The sequence below is a fragment of the Candoia aspera genome, chromosome 5, assembly GCF_035149785.1.
Source record: "Candoia aspera isolate rCanAsp1 chromosome 5, rCanAsp1.hap2, whole genome shotgun sequence".
Lineage (NCBI taxonomy): Eukaryota > Metazoa > Chordata > Lepidosauria > Squamata > Boidae > Candoia > Candoia aspera.
The window spans coordinates 44,176,649-44,200,797 of NC_086157.1; the positions used below are offsets into that span (position 1 = coordinate 44,176,649).

Consider the following 24,149-nt stretch of genomic DNA (forward strand, 5'->3'; position numbering starts at 1 on the left):
GTGCTGCCATCTAGTGAATCTCTTATGGGTGTGATAGTAGATTGAAAACGTGTTTGAAAAAAGTTATCCCCAAAACATACAGGAATAAATGGGTGGAACTGGATTAGAAGGGTAATGAAGTGCTTAAAAAGTTAAAATTCTTAAAAATTGTTTTATACATTAGTTGCTATAAAACTCAGTATTTTTTGCAAGCTATCATGGGCTAATCTTACGTTGCTGCATAATTTAATATATTTGGCCTCAAATGCATTTGAAAAACATAGCTGAGAAAGGGCTATCTTGTTTATTTTTGCTCTGAAGAGGAGTTGTCACTTCTCATGAACAGCACTGCCTGTCACCTGTGTCATACGAATTGTTTGTATGCATAAAGAGCAGTCAGTATAAATATTTTGTCATCTGTTATGACAAATTATGACCAGCTTTTGTGTGTGTTATGGATGGAATACATGGTATAGCTCTGTATTTGGACAGAAAATGTATTGAGGGATCCCAGATAGAAAGATGCTAGTGGGTTATAGTTGTAGTCACTATGCAGTATACATTCAGTATTTGTTTGGGGGGAATAAGAATATGACTGCCCATATGAATACTGTTACAGTATGTTATCCTCTACAGTATTCATTCCTTAATGTTGTCATTGTTTCTGAAAGATTGTGTCATTTGTATTTGAAAAGTATTCTGCGAAATTAATAAAAAAAACCCTTGATATAAAGTCTTCAACTTGTGCATTTATTTTACAATTAACTAGTATTAGGATTAATTTTACGTTATGTTTATACAGTTATTAAGAATTTGAAAATGCAGAACAAGTGATCATATGAAGAATTTGAAAATGCAGAACAAGTGATCATATGAAGAATTTTACTTATTTTGTATTAGCTACATTAAATTTTTGTTGTTGGTATTCCAAAGTGCACATTAGGTCTTGACAACTTATACACATACATACTATATGTACATACATACAGATGGTTGTCACATTACTTATAAAAACACTTTGTGCCCTCATGTCCCTCATTTTTTATAATGTCAGCCATTCTGCCTTGTGAAGGCCACTTCTTGGTCCCTTTAGTTGATTGGTAAGTATAGGTAGGAAGGAAGGTGTGCTGAGCTCTTTGTCAAGATGATGTTTATACACTGCTGTTGTTACTGTACAGTAATATACCTCTTTTTGAATTGCTGAATGACCACATCTTTTTTCCAGGCACACACAAATATTTTAGAAGCTATCTCCAGCTACTTCACATGTGGATACAGTCAAGGCAAGTTTCCAAAGCAATCATGTCAGGCAAGCAAAAGACATGGCTGTTTTAATTATTCAGAGAAAAGTTATATGTTCATATTTCAGCGCATTATGGAGTTTTTTTTATTATTCTGATGGTTTTAATCACTTGTTGTAAACCGCCCAGAGGCCTCCAACGGGAGGAGATGGGCGGGGATAAATTAGATAAAATAAATAAATGCACAAAATGTTTCATACAGCGCTAATTTTTTGTCCAATCTGGCATGGCAATATATTGACTTCACAGATAAAGTTCAACATCAGTTATGGAAGTACATGATCGGGATTTTCTATTATTAGAATTAAGAGTAATCTTCTATGGAAAGGCTGTCCAAAGATCCCTGCCCAAAGTTAAGATTTCTTTCTAAATATTTATTCTTATACCATGTGGGCTATAAATGGTTCTAGCTGCTAACATGTTCCAGATTCAGTTTCTCCTAAATGTGGAATATGTGGTTGATGATACTGCAATTTGTAGGGTTTCTCCTCCCAAGATAGCATCAGGGACAGTACCTGGTACAGTGTGAGATAAGGATAGGGGTATGAAGAGATAAGAGGTAAGAGTTGTTTGGTGGCTTAGTTTGAATCGGGGGGGGGGAGATATAGTTGGAAGGATTTGGAGGGTTAGAAGGTTTTGGAAAGCCACCAGTATGGCAAGGCTTGCCAGGCCAATAGAGGAAGTTGTGTAGTTAAGCAACCAGGAAGATGGGGGAAGGAATGCAGATTGGAAGTGAAGCTGAACAACAGTGGTGGTAATGTAGGGGTTAGGTACTGGCCAGAGAGTGGCCAGTTGGAGCCAGACAGGCAACAATAGTCATGGCAACAGCCAAGTAAACAGGGTGGCTGTTACTGTGGCCATTTTTGGACTTACTTGCTGAGCACCAATGGGAAATGGAGCCCTGATGGACTGGTTATTATGGTGGTTTTGGGGTGGCAACAGAACCAGCTAAGCAATTATAGAGAGCCATGGATGTGGCTTTGAAGGAAATACTCAGAAGCTGTTACAGAAACAACTAGGACAGCAGCATTCCTTCAGCCATGGGAAAGTAGATAGTGTTAGGAAGAGACTTAGGCTAACTCCTCCCTGACTCAGTGGTTGTAGAGGATAAGGAAAATGATCTTGACGGGAATATGCAAGAACAGGCAAAAGGGGCTGAAACATTAAGTCCAGAGCAATGATACAACATTTGGAAATGGCTGAGGCAGATACTTCCCTAATTCACTGGAGTGTAAAAACAGAAAGGGGGTACAGTATTACCAGACTTGCAAGATTCTGTTGTTTCAGCCCATCTCAATAAAAGTAGTTTAGCCTTCCTGTGGAGTCGAATTCCTGATCTTGTCTACTTTGTAGGACTAACCAGCAGAATTAGGCAACCACTGCATCCAGGACCCTGGACTGGATTTGAAGTGGCAGTGGTAACAATGGTGGAGTGGAAGTGGGGGGTGGGTGCAATATTTTCCATCTCCCAGACCTACAACTAAGGGGTAAGGTGCAGAGTCAGGCAAGTTCCAAGGGAGTGATGTTTTGTAGAACATCAGTCTGGATCGAGACCTTCCAGGAAGAAGATGGCTTCCCTGATGAAGTGATCAATTTGAGGAACTAAGTGGATTGGTTGAAAGTGGTGAGGTCAAACATTTTAAGTTCCTGAGTATCTGCCTGGATAGTTCAGCCACAGAGCTGCCTGAAAAGTGGCTGGTCAGCAGAGAGTGGAGCGTGGGGCATTCAGATTATTAGAAGTGGGGATAGAGTAGGACCACACCTAGTGGTGGCATGTATTGTGGGACTTTGATTAGTGGGATATGGTTTCCTGGAACTTCCTGTCATGCCAGTGCCTTAGATATGGCTGCTATATGATATCATGATATCCTGCTGCTGCCTGGTGGGGGAGGGATTATTCTCAATCTACAGTAGGGCAGCCCTTGGGTGAAAGTTAAGTGGAGTGACAATGGCCTGGTTCACACTGCAAGTGAGTCAAGCAAGTACGTAGTGTCCAGGACTGGCAAGAGACATTCCATGTACTATACTACATATACATAATATAGGATTAGAATGTATTGGAGGTTGTTGGAAATTGGGATGTGTTGTGGGGGGTATGGGAACTGGCCAGGTTAGGTGAGCAAGAAGATTGTAATAAGAGGGTGGAGAGTACAGCTGCTATATCCTGGTAGAGCGGGGGGGGAGACCGCTCACCCAACGGACCGAGCTGGTCACCCTGACAATGGGCACCCACAAGGAATCAATAAGCTTTGTGGTTACCCAAATAGGAAGACCCATGTATTGGGGTGTCCCGTGGCTAACACACAATAACCCCAGCATCAACTGGAGAACACGTACCATCCAGTTCAAGGATGGCATCTACCAGGCACCGGCACCAGACAAACCACCCACTCCGACAGTGGGGAGGGCTGAGGCTGTCGCCCAGGACAACGACCCCCCCCCCCAGAAGGACTGCCAGAACAATATGCCGAATTCACAGACGTCTTCGGTGAGGAGGAGGCGGACCAACTACCCCCCCATCGTAAGACGGACTGCTCAATTGAACTGCTCCCAGACGTCCCCTTACCCAAACCCAAGATCTACCCCATGACCCAGAGAGAACTAGCAGCCCTCCGGGAATTCCTAGACAAGAACCTTGCCAGGGGCTTCATAGAGCCAGCAAACTCGCCGGTCAGAGCACCCGTCCTATTTCAGGAAAAGAAGGACGGCACCTTAAGACTATGCACCGATTACCACGGATTAAATTCCGCATCCCTATCCAATAAATACCCGCTACCCCTGGTGAAGGACATGCTTGCCCACCTGTCAAAGGGCTGGGTGTTCTCCAAACTTGACCTCCGCGAGGCATACTACAGAATCCGAATCAAGGTAGGGGACGAGTGGAAAACAGCATTCAACTGTCCCCTGGGCTCCTTTCAATATAAGGTACTGCCATTTGGGTTGGCGGGGGCCCTGGGGGTTTTCATGCAACTTATAAACGAGGTGCTGCATGAGCACCTGTTCAAGGGTGTGCTGGTGTACCTCGATGATGTCCTCATATACACGAGGACACAGAAGGAACACGAAAAGTTGGTGAGGCAAGTCCTCACCAACCTGAGAAAAGCTAAACTCTACGCTAAGTTGTCCAAGTGCGAATTCCACAAATCGCGCTTGGACTACCTAGGGTACAGAATTTCTGATAAAGGCGTAGAAATGGACCCCGCGAAGGTCCAGGCAGTTTTGAATTGGGAACGCCCACGCACCAGGCGCCAACTTCAAAGCTTCCTCGGGTTCGCTAATTTCTATAGGTCCTTCGCCAGGGGGTTCGCGGAAATAGCCCTCCCCTTAACAGATTTACTCAAAACCAAGGGAGTCAGGGAGACGCGCAAAGTAAAAAACCCAGGGGCCGTACTCAATTGGACTCCAGCCTGTCAAACGGCGTTTGACAGGCTGAAAGTGCTGTTTACAGCGGAGCCAATTCTTGCGCACCCGGACCCCGAACGACCATTTGTGGTGCAGGCGGACGCCTCTGACTTTTCCATAGGTGCCATCCTGCTGCAAAAGGACTCCGCAGGAATCCTCAAGCCATGCGCCTACCTCTCAAAGAAATTCTCAGAGACGGAGAGGCGCTGGCATGTATGGGAGAAGGAGGCGTTTGCAGTAAAAGCAGCACTGGAGGCTTGGCGTCACCTTCTAGAAGGGACAACCTGCCCGTTTGAGGTCTGGACAGACCACTGCAACCTCGAGGCGCTTCGGACGCCCTGACGCCTCAGCCCCAAACAAATAAGATGGGCTCAATTCTTCAGCTGGTTTAACTTCAAACTGAAGTTCATACCAGGCAAGAAGAACTTCCTGGCAGACGCGCTCTCCCGACTGCCCCAGGACGCGGAGCCCATCTCCGACATAGTAGGGACGGTACTTTCCGAGTCCCAGCTGGGCATGGCGGCGATCACCCGGGGCCGCACTCAAAGACAACCCACCCCCACCACACAAACGACTGTGAGCCAACCCGCCACCAGACGCAGACAACCAAAACTACCGGGGGGGATACAGGCAGACCTCATAACTGCATTAAAAACTGACCCCTGGCTCCTCGCCAACCCCAGCAAGGTGACTATGGATCAGGACCTAGCATGGGGGGAGGGCAGACTATACGTACCCGACTCGCAACGGCAGGCGATCCTCAACAGATCGCATGACAGCAAGCAGGCGGGACATTTTGGCTTCTTAAAAACCCTGCACCTGACTCGGAGGCAATTCTGGTGGCCCTCACTCAGAAGGGACGTCAAGGCGTACATGGCACCCTGCCCAGTGCGCGCGATGGCCAAACGACCGACAAGCAAACCTCAGGGACTACTGCAACCCGTAGCGGAGCCCTCCCACCCTTGGGAGGAAATCTCCATGGACTTCATAGTCGACCTACCGCCCAGCCAAAAGAAAACAACCATTTGGGTGGTAAAAGACTACTTTTATAAACAGGTGCATTTCATCCCCTGTGCATCAATCCTGTCAGCCCAACAGCTGGCAAAACTGTTCCTGGTACATGTGTACAGGTTACATGGATGCCCCTCCTGCTTGGTGACCGATAGGGGCACACAATTCACCTTGAGGTTTTGGCGGGCTTTTTAAAAACTGATCGGTACCCAACAAGCCCTATCAACAGCCTGGCATCCCCAGACAGACGGCGCCACAGAGATACTTAACGCCACGCTGGAACAATTCCTCCGCTCCTACATCAATTATCACCAAGACGACTGGGTCGACCTACTCCCGTTTGCAGAGGTCGCCTACAACAACGCAATACACATAAGCATGGGGAAAACCCCATTCGAGGTGGTGTCAGGTCGCGAGTTCGTCCCCATCCCGGAACTGCCACAACCCCCATCCCCCCCAACGGCCGCATGTGATTGGGGAAAGAGGATAGCAGACTCCTGGCTGGTCATCACAGACGTGCTTAAAGAAGTGCAGACAGCCTACAAAGAACAAGCAGACAAGCACCGGCGACAGCAACCAACATTCCAGGTAGGAGATACGGTCTATCTCTCTACCAAATTCATAAAATCACCGCAACCCTCAAAGAAACTGGGCCCCAAGTACATCGGGCCATTCTGGGTGGCACAAATAGTTAACCCAGTCACGGTATGCCTGGACCTGCCACACAATTTAAAGAGGCTGCACCCAGTATTTCATTGCAGCCTACTAAAGCCGGCAAGTCCCGCCCGGTGGCACCCACGCACGCCCCCCCCACCCCCCCGGTGATGATAGACGGACAGCAACACTTCGAAGTTAAAGAGGTGCTCGACTCGCGCAAGCAGCGGGGCTCCCTTCACTACCTTGTGAAGTGGAAACACTTCCTACACCCGGAATGGGTCGCTGCCTGCCACGTCAAGGTGCCCGACCTGGTTCGCACATTCCACACTGCTTACCCCGCTAAACCCGCGGCTTAACCTTCCGAAAGGGGGGCAGTATGTCATGATCACTGTTGCGATGATTATGACAGCACAACGACTCTCATAACAATACAAGGAAAGGGGTGCCAAAGGATTAAAGGATAAGCAACTGATTAACAAAAGAGTGCAACAGACACCGGCAACAAAGTAACGACTCCAGCCGGAAAAGCAGATAGGAAAGATACAATGTTGCAAAGAATGACATTGACAACGCCCGACCACGTGGCACGCCCGAACTGTCAAGAAAAGCACGAACATTATCGCCTGGCTTAAACTCATCACCGGCCGGAGGAAACGATTAAGGAAATGCCAGGGGCATCCAGAGGGGGCTCCGCGACCCCTCACCCACCGGCAACAGGACACTCGGGGCTCGGGGCACACCCAGGGTAAGGAGGGGTGGAGCGCTGACCGGCGTGAGCTATTTAAATCCCGTTCCGGCGCATTCCACTCTCAGCTTTTTTCCTAAGGCATGCATCCTATGCTCAAATAAAATCAGAACCTAAACTCCCAACTAGCGTCTGTGTTTTATTGAGTAGCAGGCAGAGCCTGACACTTGAGTCTTGACTCCATTGGGCAGGATCTACAGTGGTGATTGGGACAATCACCAAGTTACAGTATCTGGATGTACTTTTGGGGAAGCGGATAAGTTACTCTAAAGGATGACTTCTACCACCTGTGGTCTAGACCCTTGTCCTTCATGGCTTCTTTGTATAATGGAAGGGGTTTATTCTGTGGATCTGGAAGATTGTTGTCATGTTCACTGTTTCAATGTGCCTGGTACATCGTAAACTTCACATGTCATTTGCTACTCCCGTATTTGATTTGTAACACTTCACGTGTCAGTTGTTAATTGTGTGTTTGATTTGCAGGGAAGGGAGGCTTCCATACCCTGGACCGTTATCTCTGGGCTGAGGGAATGGAATGTGTTTGGGTTTTCTCAAATGTTCAAGGTTGCTTTCCCAGGGATGGTGAAGACAGTTACTGGCACCTGGGGGGTGGTGGTGGTTAGAACGGCCAGGTGGGGGGAGGTCTTACGTTTTGAGCCGAGGGTTCTTAATTTGTATTTGGCGCGCTTTTGCTCATTCTCAGCTTTCTCTGTACTTGCATACTAATCCTTCAATAAACCAGATTTCCTAGAGTCTACTGGTGAGCCTGGTTTTGTTAGGTTAGGCAACCATTACATAAAGCTGAGAATCCTTAAACCCTTACTGCTAACCTCCATCCAGAGCAATCTGTGAGGAACCAGAGTTAGCAATGACTGAGCCTACTCCTTTCTCGGGGGAGAGCGAGTATTCAGATGCTGGGGAGCCGGATTCCACGGCTAAAAGAGGTGGGAGAGAGCCCACTCCGGAGTCGGAGGACCTGTCGGGGGTGTCGAGTCCCAGTCCTGCGATCCACAAGGCTGTGAAGTCCAAAGTGGTGAAGAAGGCGGAGGAGGTGCTGACCGAACAGGTGATGTGGGATGAGGAGCAGGGACCCCTACCAGGGACGTCAAAGACGTCTTGGAAGCCGGGGTACCCACTGTCCCCGAATGTGACCATGGCCGGTGAGAGAGGGTCGGAGGACTCTGCAACCCCCGTGAAAGCACAAGGTTGGGACGCCAGGTTGCAATCCCTAGAGGCAATGGTGCTGAAAATATCGTTGGCTTTGTGGGACCCAGTCGGGGAGAGAAGGGAGCACCACTCCCGACAGTCGTCCCCCTCTCCTCCCCCCTCCCCGGGTGCGAGGATGAAAGGTCGGAGGAGACATCGGGCGGGTATCAGCTTGATCACATCAGTAATCCATGGGACTCGGTAACTCAGGCCCCATAGACTCTAAGGCTGCTATTGCAAATGTTCTTCACACTTTGCATTCCATTTCTCTCTGGCTCCATTGGTGACAATGTCCCCACTTCCAATACATAATGGCCCAAGTATGATGGTAGTCCTGGAAAACTTTTTTATGATGTAAGGTAATTGTTAGTGTTAAGGTATCACAAGCCTCTTCTTGAATATAAAATCTCAGGAAATACAAATAGGCCCTACTTCTCTTTTTCTTTTTTTTCCTGGAGAATCATGAAACAATCCCAAATAAAAATAGGTTTGGATGTGAACGTGTCACATTTCAGCAAATACCATTTAGTTTCATAGCCACTCTTCTATTACTCTAAGCAATGAAAATTAAATTGTTCTGGGCAGGAATGCTTTTTAATTCAAAGCATTTCCTTCCCTCCCTCCTTCCCTTCTTTCCTTTTCATTGCAGCAAGCTCTGAAGATGTAGGAACATTTGATAACCTGCTTAATCCTGAAGGAGCTGAAGCCAGCTTCTTCCCTGTCTGCCTGCCTCTCTAGCCGTTCTCTAATGTAGCATGCAGTCATTTGACTAGCTGCTTCCTCTATGTGACATCACTGCCTTTGCAGACATACCAGCGAAGAAAGGAAGCTGACAGGATCTTTGGGGCAGAACTAAATGATGTTGCATTGCGGGTAAGAGAAGACCATGCTCTGTTCTATTATTTTTCGGGCTTTGCATGGGCATTATTCTGAAATCAACCATTGTCCAGAAGGGCTTTAAAAATAAATTCTAAAGCTAATTATAGGCCTTCACAAATAAGAAGGCAGCAGGTGGAGAGGCTGTTTGCTGGGTCTCCAGAAATTCTGATGGGAGGTTCAAAAACAATGCTGTTAAATGGGATCTTAAAGCTGACAAAGACAATTGTCAGCACATACTATTTGCCCTTTTTAGTATGCAGGAAGCTTTATTTCATTCCATCCAAACAGCTGAGTGGGTAGGAAACAATTGTGTTAGGATGCATGAATTGGCTTTTTGCAACATACCAGGTTATCAGAGAATATTGGTTTTAAGAGAAACATAGCTCCAGATTTCTGGCATAATTGATGTGGAAATTCAATTTAATTTATTTATGGGGAGCTGGTTGTGCACCCGTAACTGCAAAAAATCTTCCTGAACTGAATGGCGTGCTGATTCTTTTGCCTAAGGAAATGTTAAATTGCTTTTTTTATGATTTCTTCCTTTTAGTAATTAAGTAATTCAAGAAGTGTGTTTCATGATCAGTTTATGTGGAAGGATATAAGCATTAGAGTGCTTGGGGATATTTTTATAATGAAGAATGAGATAATATGCAACCTGGTATTTGTTAGAATGGATTGAATAAAAAAATAACTGTAAGAAAGTAATAAAGAGTTCTCAATTTCTATACCATTTAAAAGGCCATGGTGAAATCTGTCTCTGCATAAAGAAAAAGAATTACTTGTTGAGGTTCAGTTAAAAAGGCAGGCATTTCTCTAATCATTTTGCATATTTTGTCAAAAAAGAATTTTCAGATGTAGGGCTCTTTTTACTACAAGCAAAAAATGACCGTGCTTTATTTCCTTTCCAAAAAAACCCTATAGTTTAAGGTTTCAAGCAGAGTGAAACTTAAGTCATTTAAAAATCTTGAGTCACAGGTTTAAAAAATAATTTCCATTTTTATTTTCTGAAAAAAATTCTATTATATGTCTAATGTTGGACAGCTGAAGCAGACCCCTCTGCCACTCCTGCTAAATTCCCTTTTACTACGAAGATTGTGAGGACAATCCTAAGTAAGCCTGGGATTTGTCTCAATCGTGATATCACATTGTATAGATACAATTTTCGTTCAATTCTGCACAAGAAAGGATTACTGTGTTGCATATGCTGTGGATTGCATGGCAAAGAAGATAATTTGAAGCAGTTGACAAACAAAAATTGTGCTTATTTTTAAGCACACATCTGAAACATATTTAATATGTCATTTAAGAAAAAAATAATTTTTCTTTCAGGAATACCACAATAATTCAATCTGTAAAAGTTAACAATTAGTACACAGTTATTAATCTGATATATCCACTCAAGAACAAATATGCTTTAATAACTCCACAGAGACATTAAATGAACATTAAAACAGCAGGAATAATAAAAATGGCATTCTCTCTCTATTGAAAAAAACACTTTGATTCGTTGTACTTCATACCATTTAATGAGTTTTTCTCAGCCTTCCTTTGGATTGTTTTTCTATTTAGTATTGTGTTATTGTACTTTGAGCAAAAATTTAAGAAGAATGGAAAATTTCCATAACTGCAAGGCAGTGTGCATTCTTCTATGAGGTGAGTCTCAGGTTCGTAGCTAGGTAGGTAGGGTGCTAGTTAAGACTGGCAAAAAACACCCTGTTCCCAGATAAAATTTTGAAAAGCCACTGCCAGTGTGAGTATGATACCACACCATCTGACTTGAACTAGACCAATTTCCTATCTTTCTGAAAAAGCATTGTTTTGTAAACCCAGAGGTGCTGTTCAGAAGACCTGAATAAAACAGCCTCATAATACATCCCATACATGATTATCCCTAAATGTTAGTCACAATTATCACATGAACCTGCCAAGAGGCTATGTTTATCATCTCACTTGTATTCTGCCACTAAGGAATGTTCTGGTCCTTATTTACTATCACTGGGGTGAATGAGATTCAATTTCCAGCGTAACTCAGAAGCTACTGAGAGGGTTGTTTGAGGCTGTTTAGTGGACTGTGCTAGAAAGTCTGGGTAGGCAGGTTATAAGTGTGTTTAGATCCAAATTTAAGAGTTGGGGTTGACCTTTAAAATCCTGAATAGTGATCGAAGTGAGTGCATCAGACACATGTTCTATTCTAATCTTCAGAGATCCTGTACCATTCCAGTTGGCTCATATTAAAAATAAGGCATTCTCAGTGGTGGCCCTATCCCATGGAAATAACTTTTAATATGATGTTTGATCCTTTAGAGGAATTTTTTTAAAGTAGATGTTACAGTTGCTATGGAAAAAGGAACTGTCTATGTTCTAACCTGCATTTTTCCAGCAGGTTTGTTTTAAATCAATTAATTTGTGAGTTTATGTAATTTATCATATTGTATGAAAAGCAAGCAAGAAACATTTTTTTACAATTAAAGATTATTGTAAAACATCCGAACACTGCCTAAGACAATTTAGTAGAAAGCCTTTGTATTATAAAACTACAGATATTTTGATAAGAATTTTCCTAATCTATTTTAATTCAAGCAGGCTTTTCACAAAGGTTTGTTAAGAAAGCAAATAGTTTGTTAAGCAACTATTTCACTCCTTTGTTGTTTATTTGTTCAGTCGCTTCTGACTCTTCGTGACTTCATGGACCAGCCCACGCCAGAGCTTCCTGTCGGTCGTACACCCCCAGCTCCCCCAGGGACAAGTACGTCACCTCTAGAATATCATCCATCCATCTTGCCCTTGGTCGCCCCCTCTTCCTTTTGCCCTCCACTCTCCCTAGCATCAGCATCTTCTCCAGGGTGTCCTGTCTTCTCATGATGTGGCCCAAGTATTTCAGTTTTGTCTTTAATATCATTCCCTCAAGTGAGCAGTCTGGCTTTATTTCCTGGAGGATGGACTGGTTTGATCTTCTTGCAGTCCAAGGCACTCTCAGAATTTTCCTCCAATACCACAGTTCCAAAGCATCGATCTTCCTTCTCTCAGCCTTCCTTATGGTCCAGCTCTCGCAGCCCTATGTTACTACTGAGAACACCATTGCTTTAGCTATGCGGACCTTTGTTGTCAGTGTGATGTCTCTGCTCTTTTTTATCGAGATTTGTCATTGCTCTTCTCCCAAGGATTAAGCGTCTTCTGATTTCCTGACTGCAGTCAGCATCTGCAGTAATCTTTGCACCTAGAAATGCAAAGTCTTTCACTGCCTCTATGTTTTCTCCCTCTATTTGCTAGTTATCAATCAAGCCGGTTGCCATAATCTTGGTTTTTTTGAGGTTTAGCTGCAGGCCAGCTTTTGCACTTTCTTCTTTCACCTTCATCATAGGGCTCCTCAGTTCCTCTTCGCTTTCAGCCATCAAAGTGGTATCATCTGCATATCTGAGATAGTTAATGTTTCTTCCAGTGATTTTAACTCCAGCCTTGGATTCCTCAAGCTCAGCACATCGCATGATGTGTTCTGCGTACAAGTTGAATAGGTAGGGTGAGAGTATACAGCCCTGCCGTACTCCTTTCCCAATCTTAAACCAGTCCGTTGTTCCGTGGTCTGTTCTTACTGTTGCTACTTGGTGGTTATACAGATTCCTCAGGAGGCAGACAAGATGACTTGGTATCCCCATACCGCTAAGAACTTGCCACAATTTGTTATGGCCCACACAGTCAAAGGCTTTAGAATAGTCAATAAAACAGAAATAGATGTTTTTCTGAAACTCCCTGGCTTTTTCCATTATCCAGTGGATACTGGCAATTTGGTCCCTACTTCCTCTGCCTTTTCTAAACCCAGCTTGTACATCTGGCAATTCTCGCTCCATGAATTGCTGAAGTCTACCTTGCAGGATCTTGAGCATTACCATACGGCATGTGAAATGAGTGCCACTGTTTGATAGTTTGAACATTCTTTAGTGTTTCCCTTTTTTGGTATGGGGATATAAGTTGATTTTTTCCAATCTGATGGCCATTCCTGTGTTTTCCAAATTTGCTGGCATATAGCATGCATTACCTTGACAGCATCATCTTGCAAGATTTTGAACAATTCAGTTGGGATACTGTCATCTCCTGCTGCCTTGTTATTAGCGATGCTTCTTAAGGCCCCTTCAACCTCACCCTTCAGGATGTCTGGGTCTAGCTCACTGACCACACAGTCAAAGCTATCCCCGATACTGTTGTCCTGTCTATACAGGTCTTCCGTATATTCTTGCCACCTTTTCTTGATCTCTTCTTCTTCTGTTAGGTCCTTGCCATCTTTGTTTTTGATCATACCCATTTTTGCCTGGAATTTACCTCCAATGTTTCTAAGTTTCTGGAAGAGATCTCTTGTCCTTCCTATTCTATTGTCTTCTTCCACTTCCGCGCATTGCTTGTTTAAAAATAATTCCTTATCTCTTCTGGCTAACCTCTGGAATTTTGCATTTAATTGGGCATATTTCCCCCTGTCACTGTTGCCTTTTGCTTTCCTTCTTTCTTGGGCTACTTCTAGTGTCTCAGCAGACAGGCATTTTGCCTTCTTGGTTTTCTCTTTCTTTGGGATGTATTTTGTTGCCGCATCCTGAACAATGTTGCGAACTTCTGTCCATAGTTCTTTCGGGACCCTATCTGCTAAGTCCAGTCCCTTAAATCTATTCTTCACCTCCACTGCATATTCCTTAGGATTATTAGTGAGCTCATATCTAGCTGATCTGTGGGTCTTCCCTAATCTCTTTAGTCTGATCCTAAATTGTGCAAGAAGAAGTTCGTGATCGGAACTACAGTCAGCTCCAGGTCTTGTTTTTACGGACTGTATAGATGTCCACCACCTTTGGCTGCAAAGGATGTAGTCAGTCTGATTTCGGTGTTGTCCATCTGGTGAAGTCCATGTATAAAACCGTCTCTTAGGTTGTTGGAAGAGAGTATTTGTTATGCAGAGTGAGTTATCTTGGCAAAATTCTATCAGCCTATGTGCTGCTTCGTTTTGTTCTCCGAGGCCATGCTTACCTGTAATTCCAGGTGTCATTTGACTGCCCACCTTAGCATTCCAGTCTCCCATGATGAAAATAACATCTCTTTTAGGCGTATTGCCCAGTAGGTGCTGCAGATCCTCATAGAACTGCTTTACCTCAGCTTCTTCAGCATCTGTGGTTGGGGCGTATATTTGGATCACTGTGATGTTAGATGGCTTGCCCAGAATTCGAATTGAGATCATTCTATCGTTTTTTGGAATGTATCCAAGCACTGCTTTAGCCACTTTACTATTAATTATGAAGGCTACTCCATTTCTTCTGTGGTCCTCTTGTCCACAGTAGTAGATCTGGTGGTCATTTGATGTGAAGTGGCCCATTCCAGTCCATTTTAGTTCACTGACGCCCAAAATGTCTATCTTTAATCTTGACATCTCACCAATAACCACATCCATTTTGCCCTGGCTCATAGATCTTACATTCCAGGTTCCAATGGTGTGTTGATCCTTAGAACATCGGATTCGCATTCACCACCAGCACCGTCGGCCGCTAGCCGTCCTTTCGGCTTTGAGCTAGCTGCGTCATCACGTCTTGGGCTAGTTGAACTCATCCTCTGTTCCTCCCCAGTAGCATTTTGACCATCTTCCGACCTGGGGGTCTCATCTTCCAATGGTATACCTACATATCTCTGGTTGTACTGATCCATTTAGTTTTCACGGCAAGAATACTGGGGTGGGTTGCCATTACCTTCCCCAGGGATTGCATTTAGTTTGACCTCTCTGTCATGACCTTCCCGTCTTGGGTAGCCCTTCACATTTTAGCTCATGGCATCATTGAGATGCTCAAGCTCCAGCACCATGACTTTGTGTGAATTATGGAGCTGCAAAAATACTAGCTGGAAACATAGGAGAAAGTGTTTTTTTCAACCTTTGTATTGACGTAGAAAGATACGTACTGATTGCATTCAAAGAGTAAAAGAAATCTCCAACAGTGTTGAAACAAGAATTATTTATGGTTCAAACTGTGCTTCTTTGATTTAAGAAGGATTTTGAATTAAACTGAGAAATAGAGAGAGAAAACCTTTAACACCATTGGTATTGGGCTGAATTGTTGCCCTTAGATTATCTAGCAAAAATACAGAACCCTTTCAAGGACAAGGGCTTGATCATGTACTGCCTTTGTGAATCTTGTTTACTTCTCAGACTGCCCTAAAATTGTTTTCTGTCATGTAAAATTAACATACACATAAACTTTCTTTAAAAATGGTAAATGTTGCAAAATGTGAAGTGCAATTTGTGCACACATGCAGATCAGGAAAGCCACTGAAATACACAGCTTCCCAACAATTGTAGATGACTTAAAAACAGCTTTGGCCTTTTCTGATGTATCTTTCCTATTGGAAATTCTGAGCTATCGTGTAAAATCTTAGAAAATATGAAGCTGCTATATCAGTAATTTCTCTGATTCCATTAGTGAGGGCATATGGTTATCCCTTCGATTTCTTGTTAAATATATTTGTAGTTCTTAGTAGTTTACCAAGGATTACTCTGGACATCTTAAAATAAATTGGCTATTGGAGAATTCTTAACCTCATCTTTCAAGTTCTTATTGAGCCAATAAACCTGTATGTGAGGCATGCTTTATGATATTGCAAGCAATTTCTTCAGCTTATACTTCCTTCTTCTTTTCTGCACTTTGCAGGAAAGTGCTCGATGAGTATGTAAGTATGATGCAGAAGAAATGCTAATGTCTTAATTTTGAACACATAACTTTCTCCTTTGTTTTTCGTTTTATAGGGTCTAATATGGTTAATGCAGGAAATATGAATGGTTCTGGAAATCTGATGGATTTTTTGGATGAACCTTTCCCTGATGTTGGCACTTATGAAGACTTTCATACCATTGATTGGTTAAGGGAGAAATCTCGGGATACAGACAGACATAGAAAGGTAAGTGAAAAAGACAAACACTCCATGTAGCCGTTTAAAGTGATCAGTTTTCAGTTTTATCCCATTAATAGTTATAAACCTGAAATGATTATAGAAGTATGGTGGGAAACTGATTTAAGGAACTGACCATCTCATAGAACGCGTATTTCCAGCTTTACTTCTAGATGAGTATGACTACTCAAAATGGTCATTCTCAGAAATAATGGCTTTTATATTTCTTGCTTATAGATTCTTTGTCCTCTAAGTAAAAAACTTAGAAGCAATTGAGCAGTGCAATCTAAAATAAAGCCTTATCAAACATTAGTATAAGAAATGTCTGAGGTGATATTAGAGATGTGTTGGTTAAGGACATTAATGTGCATGTTCTTATCTCTGCAGATGATGCTGTTGCTGGTTAAGAACAGAATTATTTGTAGTTAGCATTAAATAACTATATGATGCAACAAGGGGTATAGATCTAAAATTAATGTATCAGAAACCAAGGTAGTTGTGGAAAAATGGATTGAACAGATGTAAGATATACGTAAGTGTTAAAAGTAAAGGAAATAGACACACTTACTCACCTTGATAGAATATATACCAAAGAGGGGAAATTGGATAGAAAAACTTTAAGACATTAAATTCTGATAGAAAGATAAGTAGCTTGTCGTCTGTTGAAAGGAATTAATGTTTGCTGAAAAGCAAAAAAAGGCTTTGGATAAGAGAATGCTTTTGCCTACTTTGTTATATGGAAGTCAGAGTTGGGTGTCAGGAAAGATGGTGTCAATTGAATGTAGTGGGAATAGGTTACTTCAGCGTGGGTTGTAAACAAGAAGAGATGATAATAATAATAATAATAATTATTATTATTAAACTTATATGCCACCTGACTCTCAATGACTCTGGGCAGCTCACCACAATCAAACAAAGAAAATACAATAAAACATAAAAAATAAAGAAAAAAGATGACAAGCATGATGAAGTGAGGGGTCTCACTCTCCCAAGCTGAGTGAATGAAGATCAAGTCATAATATAATTGTATGTAAAAGAGTAAATGGATCTAAAGAAAGGAAATACTGAGAAAGTTTTGATTTGGTGAAATGATGATATTCTCAAAGTCAGAGAGGAGAAAAGTTTAAAGAACAAAAGGCATATGGACTTGATGTGAGCAAGGATAGTTTGCAAGCTAGAAAAGTATAAACACATATAGTGAATGGTATTTTTGTATACTAGTTTTAGCAGCATTGCCTTTCTTTTTCCTTATCGTATGCCTTTAATTTCTTTAGCTTACTATTTTTCATTCCTTTTATGCACTCTGCATAACATTGCTTAAGAAAAAAACATTATGGGCTATATGAATATTTGATATGGGTTATTGCCAGAACATTTATCTGAGGTCAAATATATATTTATATACTGTATACATATACTTTGTATAAAAAGAGCCAACAATTGGCTACAGTTCCATTTTTGGAGAAGAAAGTTAAAGAATTATTGTTTGTATATCCCATCTATCTCCTGACTGATCTTTGATGTCTTTTAAATATGAATTTAATAAGTTTCATGCTTACAGAACAGAATTTGTATTACATGACAGTAGACAAAGATATTGAGAAAAGAGAAAGAACTCTGGTAAATCATTAGCCTTCAGACTTAAACAAGAAATGTAATATTGTCTCCTCTGTGATATAAATAGGATTCCAGATTAATCAACAGATTTTAAATGTTATTCTACATTGTGTAGTTATAATTATTATACATATAGGTTTTATATGGATAGATCATTTTCCCCCAAAATGTCAGTATTCCACACTTACTGCAGGGAAGAATTAACCTTAATTTAACGTTTTCTCTTAATAAATTGCAACTACAATTAAATCTGGATAATTAGGAAATATTCCTAGCCGGGATCACTTTGATGGAATATGCTTTGTTCATGCTCATATCCTTTGCAAATCACCTCTTCCAAATGCTTAGCCAGCTCTATTTTATATCTTGCATATTTATGTTAGGTTTATATATATATATATATATCAAATTGGTCACCGTCCATCTCCTCCCACCAGTGGGACTCTGGGCAGTTATTTGAATATATGGTGCTATACTTCATGAAATATAAACATTGCAGATTTTTCAATTAAATAGTATCTTTTTTCCAGATTACAAATAAAAGCAAGGAGTCTCTATGGGACTTCATCAAAAGTTTATTGGATGCCTGGTCAGGATGGGTAGTGATGCTTCTTATAGGACTGCTGGCAGGTAATTTCAGACAAATGTTAACTCATGTTTGCTTATTACAAAGTTGTGCTCTGTGGAGACAGCTGTTTATGCTGGGTATAGAAATGTGATATCTTCCATTTCAGCATTTGTCTAAATAATATTTTTGTTTTGGGATATGTGAAATGCAAGATATACTGTATAGGTAGAACATTGACAATAGCAGCAAAGGAAATAATACTGTTTATAATTTGAAATAGGGAATAACAATTGTGATACAGAATTTCAAAACTTATTTTAGTCCCAAATAGAACTAGTTCTACTACTACTACTACTACTACTGACAATTTCCTGTTTAATTGATAATGATTTGCAATTCTTGATAAAGATAAAAGATATTGTAGTAAGTGAGAAATTAACTAAGCTGCTAATTTAGATGACGTTGTGGCTTATTATCTCCAAACACATTTGCTTCACCATTAAGAGCAGTGTATAAAGTTCTGAGAAATGATTAGAATTGTGGAACTAAAAAGCAATCGTTGCAATTATAAATCAAATAAAATTAATAACTCTGTACATCAACTGGTGCTTTTTGTTATGAATAAGCAACAAAAGTTCTTCTAGTGTTAGACTGAGTGAAAAATGTAATTGGAGCCATGCATAGTTCATGAAGCAATATGATTTTTATTCAGGAAGAGCTCTTACAAAGTGGTCACTAAAAATGCTATTTCAGTATGTCTTGCCACCAGATACCACTTGGTGTCACTGTCGCACTATGTTATTTTAAAAAAACTGCCAACTATGTGGAATGAAAAGAGAAAAATATTACAATGATAAAATGGGAGGCATAAAAAAGCATATGTATTTATATTACAATATAAGCCAATTATAAATATTTCATACTATATATTTATAGTATTTTTATTGAATCATTGCCTTTTTTAGGTCTGTGTATTGAAACTAACAGGTATACACATTGCTTACTTCTTCATCTGGTGGCCTTATCCTGCTGTGAAATCTGGTCAATAATCCCAAACCCAACTTTGACTTCATCAATTTCACTTGCTCATGGAATGGTCTAGACAAGAACATATTTGCTTGTTTTTTAAACTTATTATTGTCTAGACTAATAATTGTATGTGGGTAATTAGGGTGCCTGTTTAAAAGTTTTTAGAAGTGAGCCAAGAAAAGCAACTGGTTTTTTAGGAGAAATATTACATTGCATAATAAAGTGCATAGAAAGATGCAAGGGAATAATTTTCATCTTTTGTTTGGCCAGATTTCCTTCACCCACTGTTGTGGGTGCTAATATGTGAGATAAATGCTCTTAAAAACACCCTGTAGCTATGAGATAGACAGTCCTCCTAACCTCTTATTTTGGTGTCCACAGGGTAACTCAATATGGAGTTAAGTATGGATCCAACTCATATTCAAGAGACACTTCAGAAGAGCACATGCAAAATCTGACTTATTCCTTAGGCTCTATAGTTTGGGTCTTTCTTTAACATCTGTTTCTCTCCCTGTTAGGCACATTAGCTGGAGTTATAGATTTAGCAGTGGACTGGATGACTGATTTGAAAGAAGGAGTCTGTTTAGTAGCCTTTTGGTATAGTCATGAGCAGTGTTGCTGGACATCTAATGAAACTACCTTTGAGGACAGGGACAAATGTCCTCAGTGGCAAAAATGGTCTGAACTTCTAGTTAACCAGTCTGAGGTATGGTTATAATTTTCCTGTAATTTTCACACTATTTGTTTAACATTTTAACATGGCATTGTCAAAAAAGCTGAAAAGAGCTTAGTGTAATTTCAGAAATATTTACAGAAGGAAGCACAAAAGCTCTTGTTTGACTACATGTTCAAAAGAAAACAGGGTTTGCAACATTCCTGAAATATGTAGGAAAGATTAGAGAAATTGAGTTGATAAATATACCAACTTTCTCTTGCAATCCAAATAATTATATTACATACATATTTATTTTTGTATATGACTGCTTGTTCTTCCTCCAAGAGCTATGGATATTATTTTCCCCTCCTGTTTACCCTAATAAGACATCTACAAAGTAGATCAGACTGAGTAGTAGTCTGATATGGTTCATGATCAAATGGAGATTTGATACCAAGGCTCCCCAAAGGATTTTAAGAGAAGAAATATAAGCATTAATCTTCACAGAGGATTAATGCACCCATATTGCCTGGGGTCACCATATATGGGCTGCAGAAATCTGGACCATTCCTAGATGGCAGCAAAGAGATACAGTAGTCCTTTAGTAATCATCTGGAGTTTTGCAGCCCATATAGGGTAGTTCTAATATTGGATCTTATTAGGCCAAAAACAAGAATTACACCACTGATTTTGGTGGTTCTATCTATCATTTATCTATCATCTGTCTGCCTGTCTGTCTGTCTATCTATCTGTCATCTATCTATCAACTATCTATATGTGTATCATTAATTTTATGTCTGTTTTTAATTTTATAGTAGTTTGTTTAGATAGTTGCCTCAGGGTTAACTGATGATGGTTCATAAGAGGAACACATGCATACCTACATAAATTTAGTTTAGCATTATGTCATCACTGTCTCAGGATACCTGTAAGTCCAAAATGTTGCTTATATGTTCATATTTCTTAATATATATGTGGTAAAATTGAGAGGAATGTTCATTGGCTTCATCTCCACGCATTTATTTACAGAGGAAAGAATGCGTATTGAAGCTATTCTCAAATCACACTCTTACAGACACTAATTTTCAAACACAGTTCATCCTGTGAAGGAATAAAGATTATTGTCATAGCTGTCTCTTATTTAAAACTATGCAAAGACAGCTGTAGCAATAAGAATTACTCAGGGAATCAAAGCATCAAAATAGATGCCATTCATCTATGTTTTGGGTTTGAATAAGCAAAGCCAGATGTCAAAATTAGCAGAAGAGTCTTCAGTCATTCATCATTCTTGCAATAGGTGAGAGATTAAGTGGGAAACCTAAATTTGTTACAGCAACAATTTTTTATTATTTGGCCAGACCTTCTGTCCTAAAATTCAAAATTTCTTGTGCCCGTGTGAAATGCCATTCCTTTCAGTGCCCCAAAAGCATCTTATTAAATGTTCAAAAAGCATTGTAAATGTTGAGCAATGGATTATACTTATTTAAAACAACTCACCAGTCTACTATTTTACAGCCTTAATTTTTTTCCTCCCCTCTTTTGTCTAAACCTTAACTTTTGCTCTCTAACTTTACCAGGGAACACAATTTTTAAAAAAGCAAAAGTGATTTGAAATGAAAGAGCCTAAAATGAGATATTTCAGCTTTTACTCCCAGCTCATTTAAAACTGTTTTAACTTGCCTGGCCCTCCTAACTTACAGCTGTATATTACTTCTGCAGTGCTCCAGACCCCAGTGATCAATGTTTTCTGTAATGCATTTGGAAAGGTGTGTTTGCCTTGTGTGTTTTTTGAAATAGGTTTTGCATTTTCCATATAAATTTCCTTATTGAGATCCCATGTTGAAGACATGCAGCTAAAAACTGTAGCTGTTTACCTGGGAGTAAGTCCTCTGACTTCAAAAGGACTTTTCAAATAGATATGCATCAGATTGCAAACTTAAAGGAAGATATTTGTGTGGCTGAATAAGCAGAATATGTAAACTGTACTGTACAAATCTTATAACTCAGCCGATGGAGAGATCCTGCCTCATACCTCCCTTGCTTATATACAGAAAGAAACATGCCCCTTTTTGGATTGACTTAACAATGATTGGTTCTTGTTTCTTTCCCCTTTCTTAGGGTGTGACTGCTTATATTCTAAATTACTTCCTATACATATTGTGGGCACTGTTGTTTGCTTTCCTGGCTGTGTCCCTGGTCAGAGTATTTGCTCCTTATGCCTGTGGATCTGGAATTCCAGAGGTAATAACTTCTTGCCAGATTGGTATATACTTTGGCACTGGGAGAAGGGGGAATAATTTTCTACATTGCAACACTTCAGGCAAATTCAGTCTGAAGTCCTGCTAAAGGAGATGGAAGTAGAAAAAGGAAAGGAAATGTTAACATTAAAGGTGGCCACCTGATACGTGTTTTTCAGCAGGGAATATTCACATATCTTGAAAAGGCAGGAGAATTGCTGACCTGTCTAGACTTCCTAGTAGTTTCACAAAAATCTGACCAGTCCACTTTTGTTCTTCTTTATCTTTTCTTCCAGATAAAGACCATCTTGAGTGGATTCATTATTCGAGGATACCTGGGCAAGTGGACACTCTTAATCAAAACCGTAACCTTAGTTCTGGTGGTATCCTCAGGACTTAGCCTTGGCAAAGAAGGGCCTCTTGTGCATGTAGCCTGCTGCTGTGGCAACTGCTTTAGCAGCCTCTTCTCCAAGTACAGCAAGAACGAAGGAAAAAGGAGAGAGGTACTACTAGTTTCCCAATTTTCTCCATTCACCTCACCTCACCTAAGATTCTATGGATATTTGCCACAGAAACCTAATTTGTGATTCAATGTTTCTATATTAGGTGCTGTCAGCTGCAGCTGCTGCTGGTGTCTCTGTTGCCTTTGGCGCACCCATTGGGGGTGTCCTTTTTAGTTTAGAAGAGGTAAGAAGTATTTTAATGTTGTCGTAAGTTGAAAGTAAATGCTTTGTAGGGCATATTTTATTGGTAGCTGTCCCTGTATTGTTTCACTTTAGACAGTGTGCGGCAGTCGGTACTCAGGGGAGAGAAGTCATTACAGAGAGAATGGAGATAGGAGACATCTCTGAGCTGAGCTCTTTCCTTGTGACTAGAGGCTGAATAAAATATTTTGGTACTGCTGCTCCTATGCTTGCAAGGCCTTACAACAATTGAAAACATCCCTAAAAGTAGGCTTTATCTCCTTCCTTTAATCTAGTGTTAGGTACTGAGGTAGCTTTTGATAGGAAAGATCTGTGAAGTAAGAGTATCCAGAAACAGTTTTTCTCTTTTATCTGCAGTCTAAACAGATAAGTAGTGACCACAATGGGGACTGACAACGTGGGTGTTAAGTGAAGCATTTGCTAAGTGAAACGGTGACTCTGCTTATGATCTTACTTCAGCTTTGCTTTGCTTTACAGACCTGCAAAGGTTGTAAATGTAAGGATTGGTCATAAAGTTACTTCTTCATCACCGTTGTAACTGCAAATGGTTGCTAACAAGGCAGTCACTAAATGAAAACTACCTGAGTTACTCAATTGTAATCTTTCTGATTTCCTTGAGCCCTTCTCTGCAGGAAGATACACTATTAAACCTGTTGCTTGCTTATTTATTTAAAATAATTCTTTGGCTGCCCTGGAAGATCAAGTCATTTACGAGGGTGTATAAAGAACAAAATGAAATACCTCAAGATACATGCAAAACATCCAGTCTTGGTATCGTAGAAACCAGTAACATAGCAACAGTGTTGTTAAGGAAGGATAACTTGCCACAGATAGAATATTGGTGGGTGTGGGGGGACCCAGCCATACTATAGGTAGAAGTGACTGCACAGTAGATATTTGGTATCTTGAAAAGGCAACAATTTGTTACATATTTAATATTCAGTTATTTTATTAAATGTGCATACAGATGCACTTTCTGTTCATTTGATCTTTAAAACAAACTAATGAGAGAGGTTGGGCTCAGGCATTGTGAATGATCAAAGTGACCTAGGGAACTGTGCTACTGAGTGGAGAGTTGATACTGGGACACACTGGTTTCACTTCAGTACTTTAGCAACTTCATCACAGTGCTTTTATTGGGACTATGAGGAAAAAGCATTTGTGGGTTTGTTTTTTTCCCTAGTGCCAACTTGGCTACTGACTATGGACAAGTGCCATTTGGTTATGTTGCAGATATATCCAGATAATATATT

The 24,149-nt window shown here is 40.9% G+C and overlaps 1 protein-coding gene across 2 annotated transcripts in view; it reads left to right on the forward strand.

The window, feature by feature from the left end:
- The first annotated feature begins 9,085 nt into the window (after window positions 1-9,085).
- The window catches only part of CLCN4 (chloride voltage-gated channel 4), a 31,638-nt gene continuing 16,574 nt past the window's right edge, over window positions 9,086-24,149 (forward strand). The window contains exons 1-8 of one of the 2 annotated variants that reach the window (XM_063305082.1): window positions 9,086-9,174; window positions 10,750-10,833; window positions 15,944-16,095; window positions 18,234-18,333; window positions 19,819-20,006; window positions 22,074-22,196; window positions 22,489-22,695; window positions 22,799-22,879. In XM_063305082.1, the coding sequence (XP_063161152.1) occupies window positions 15,952-16,095; window positions 18,234-18,333; window positions 19,819-20,006; window positions 22,074-22,196; window positions 22,489-22,695; window positions 22,799-22,879 (843 nt within the window). In that variant the 5' untranslated portion in view covers window positions 9,086-9,174; window positions 10,750-10,833; window positions 15,944-15,951. The remainder of the gene's footprint in view (window positions 9,175-10,749; window positions 10,834-15,943; window positions 16,096-18,233; window positions 18,334-19,818; window positions 20,007-22,073; window positions 22,197-22,488; window positions 22,696-22,798; window positions 22,880-24,149) is intronic. The other variant, XM_063305083.1, reaches the window with a different exon arrangement.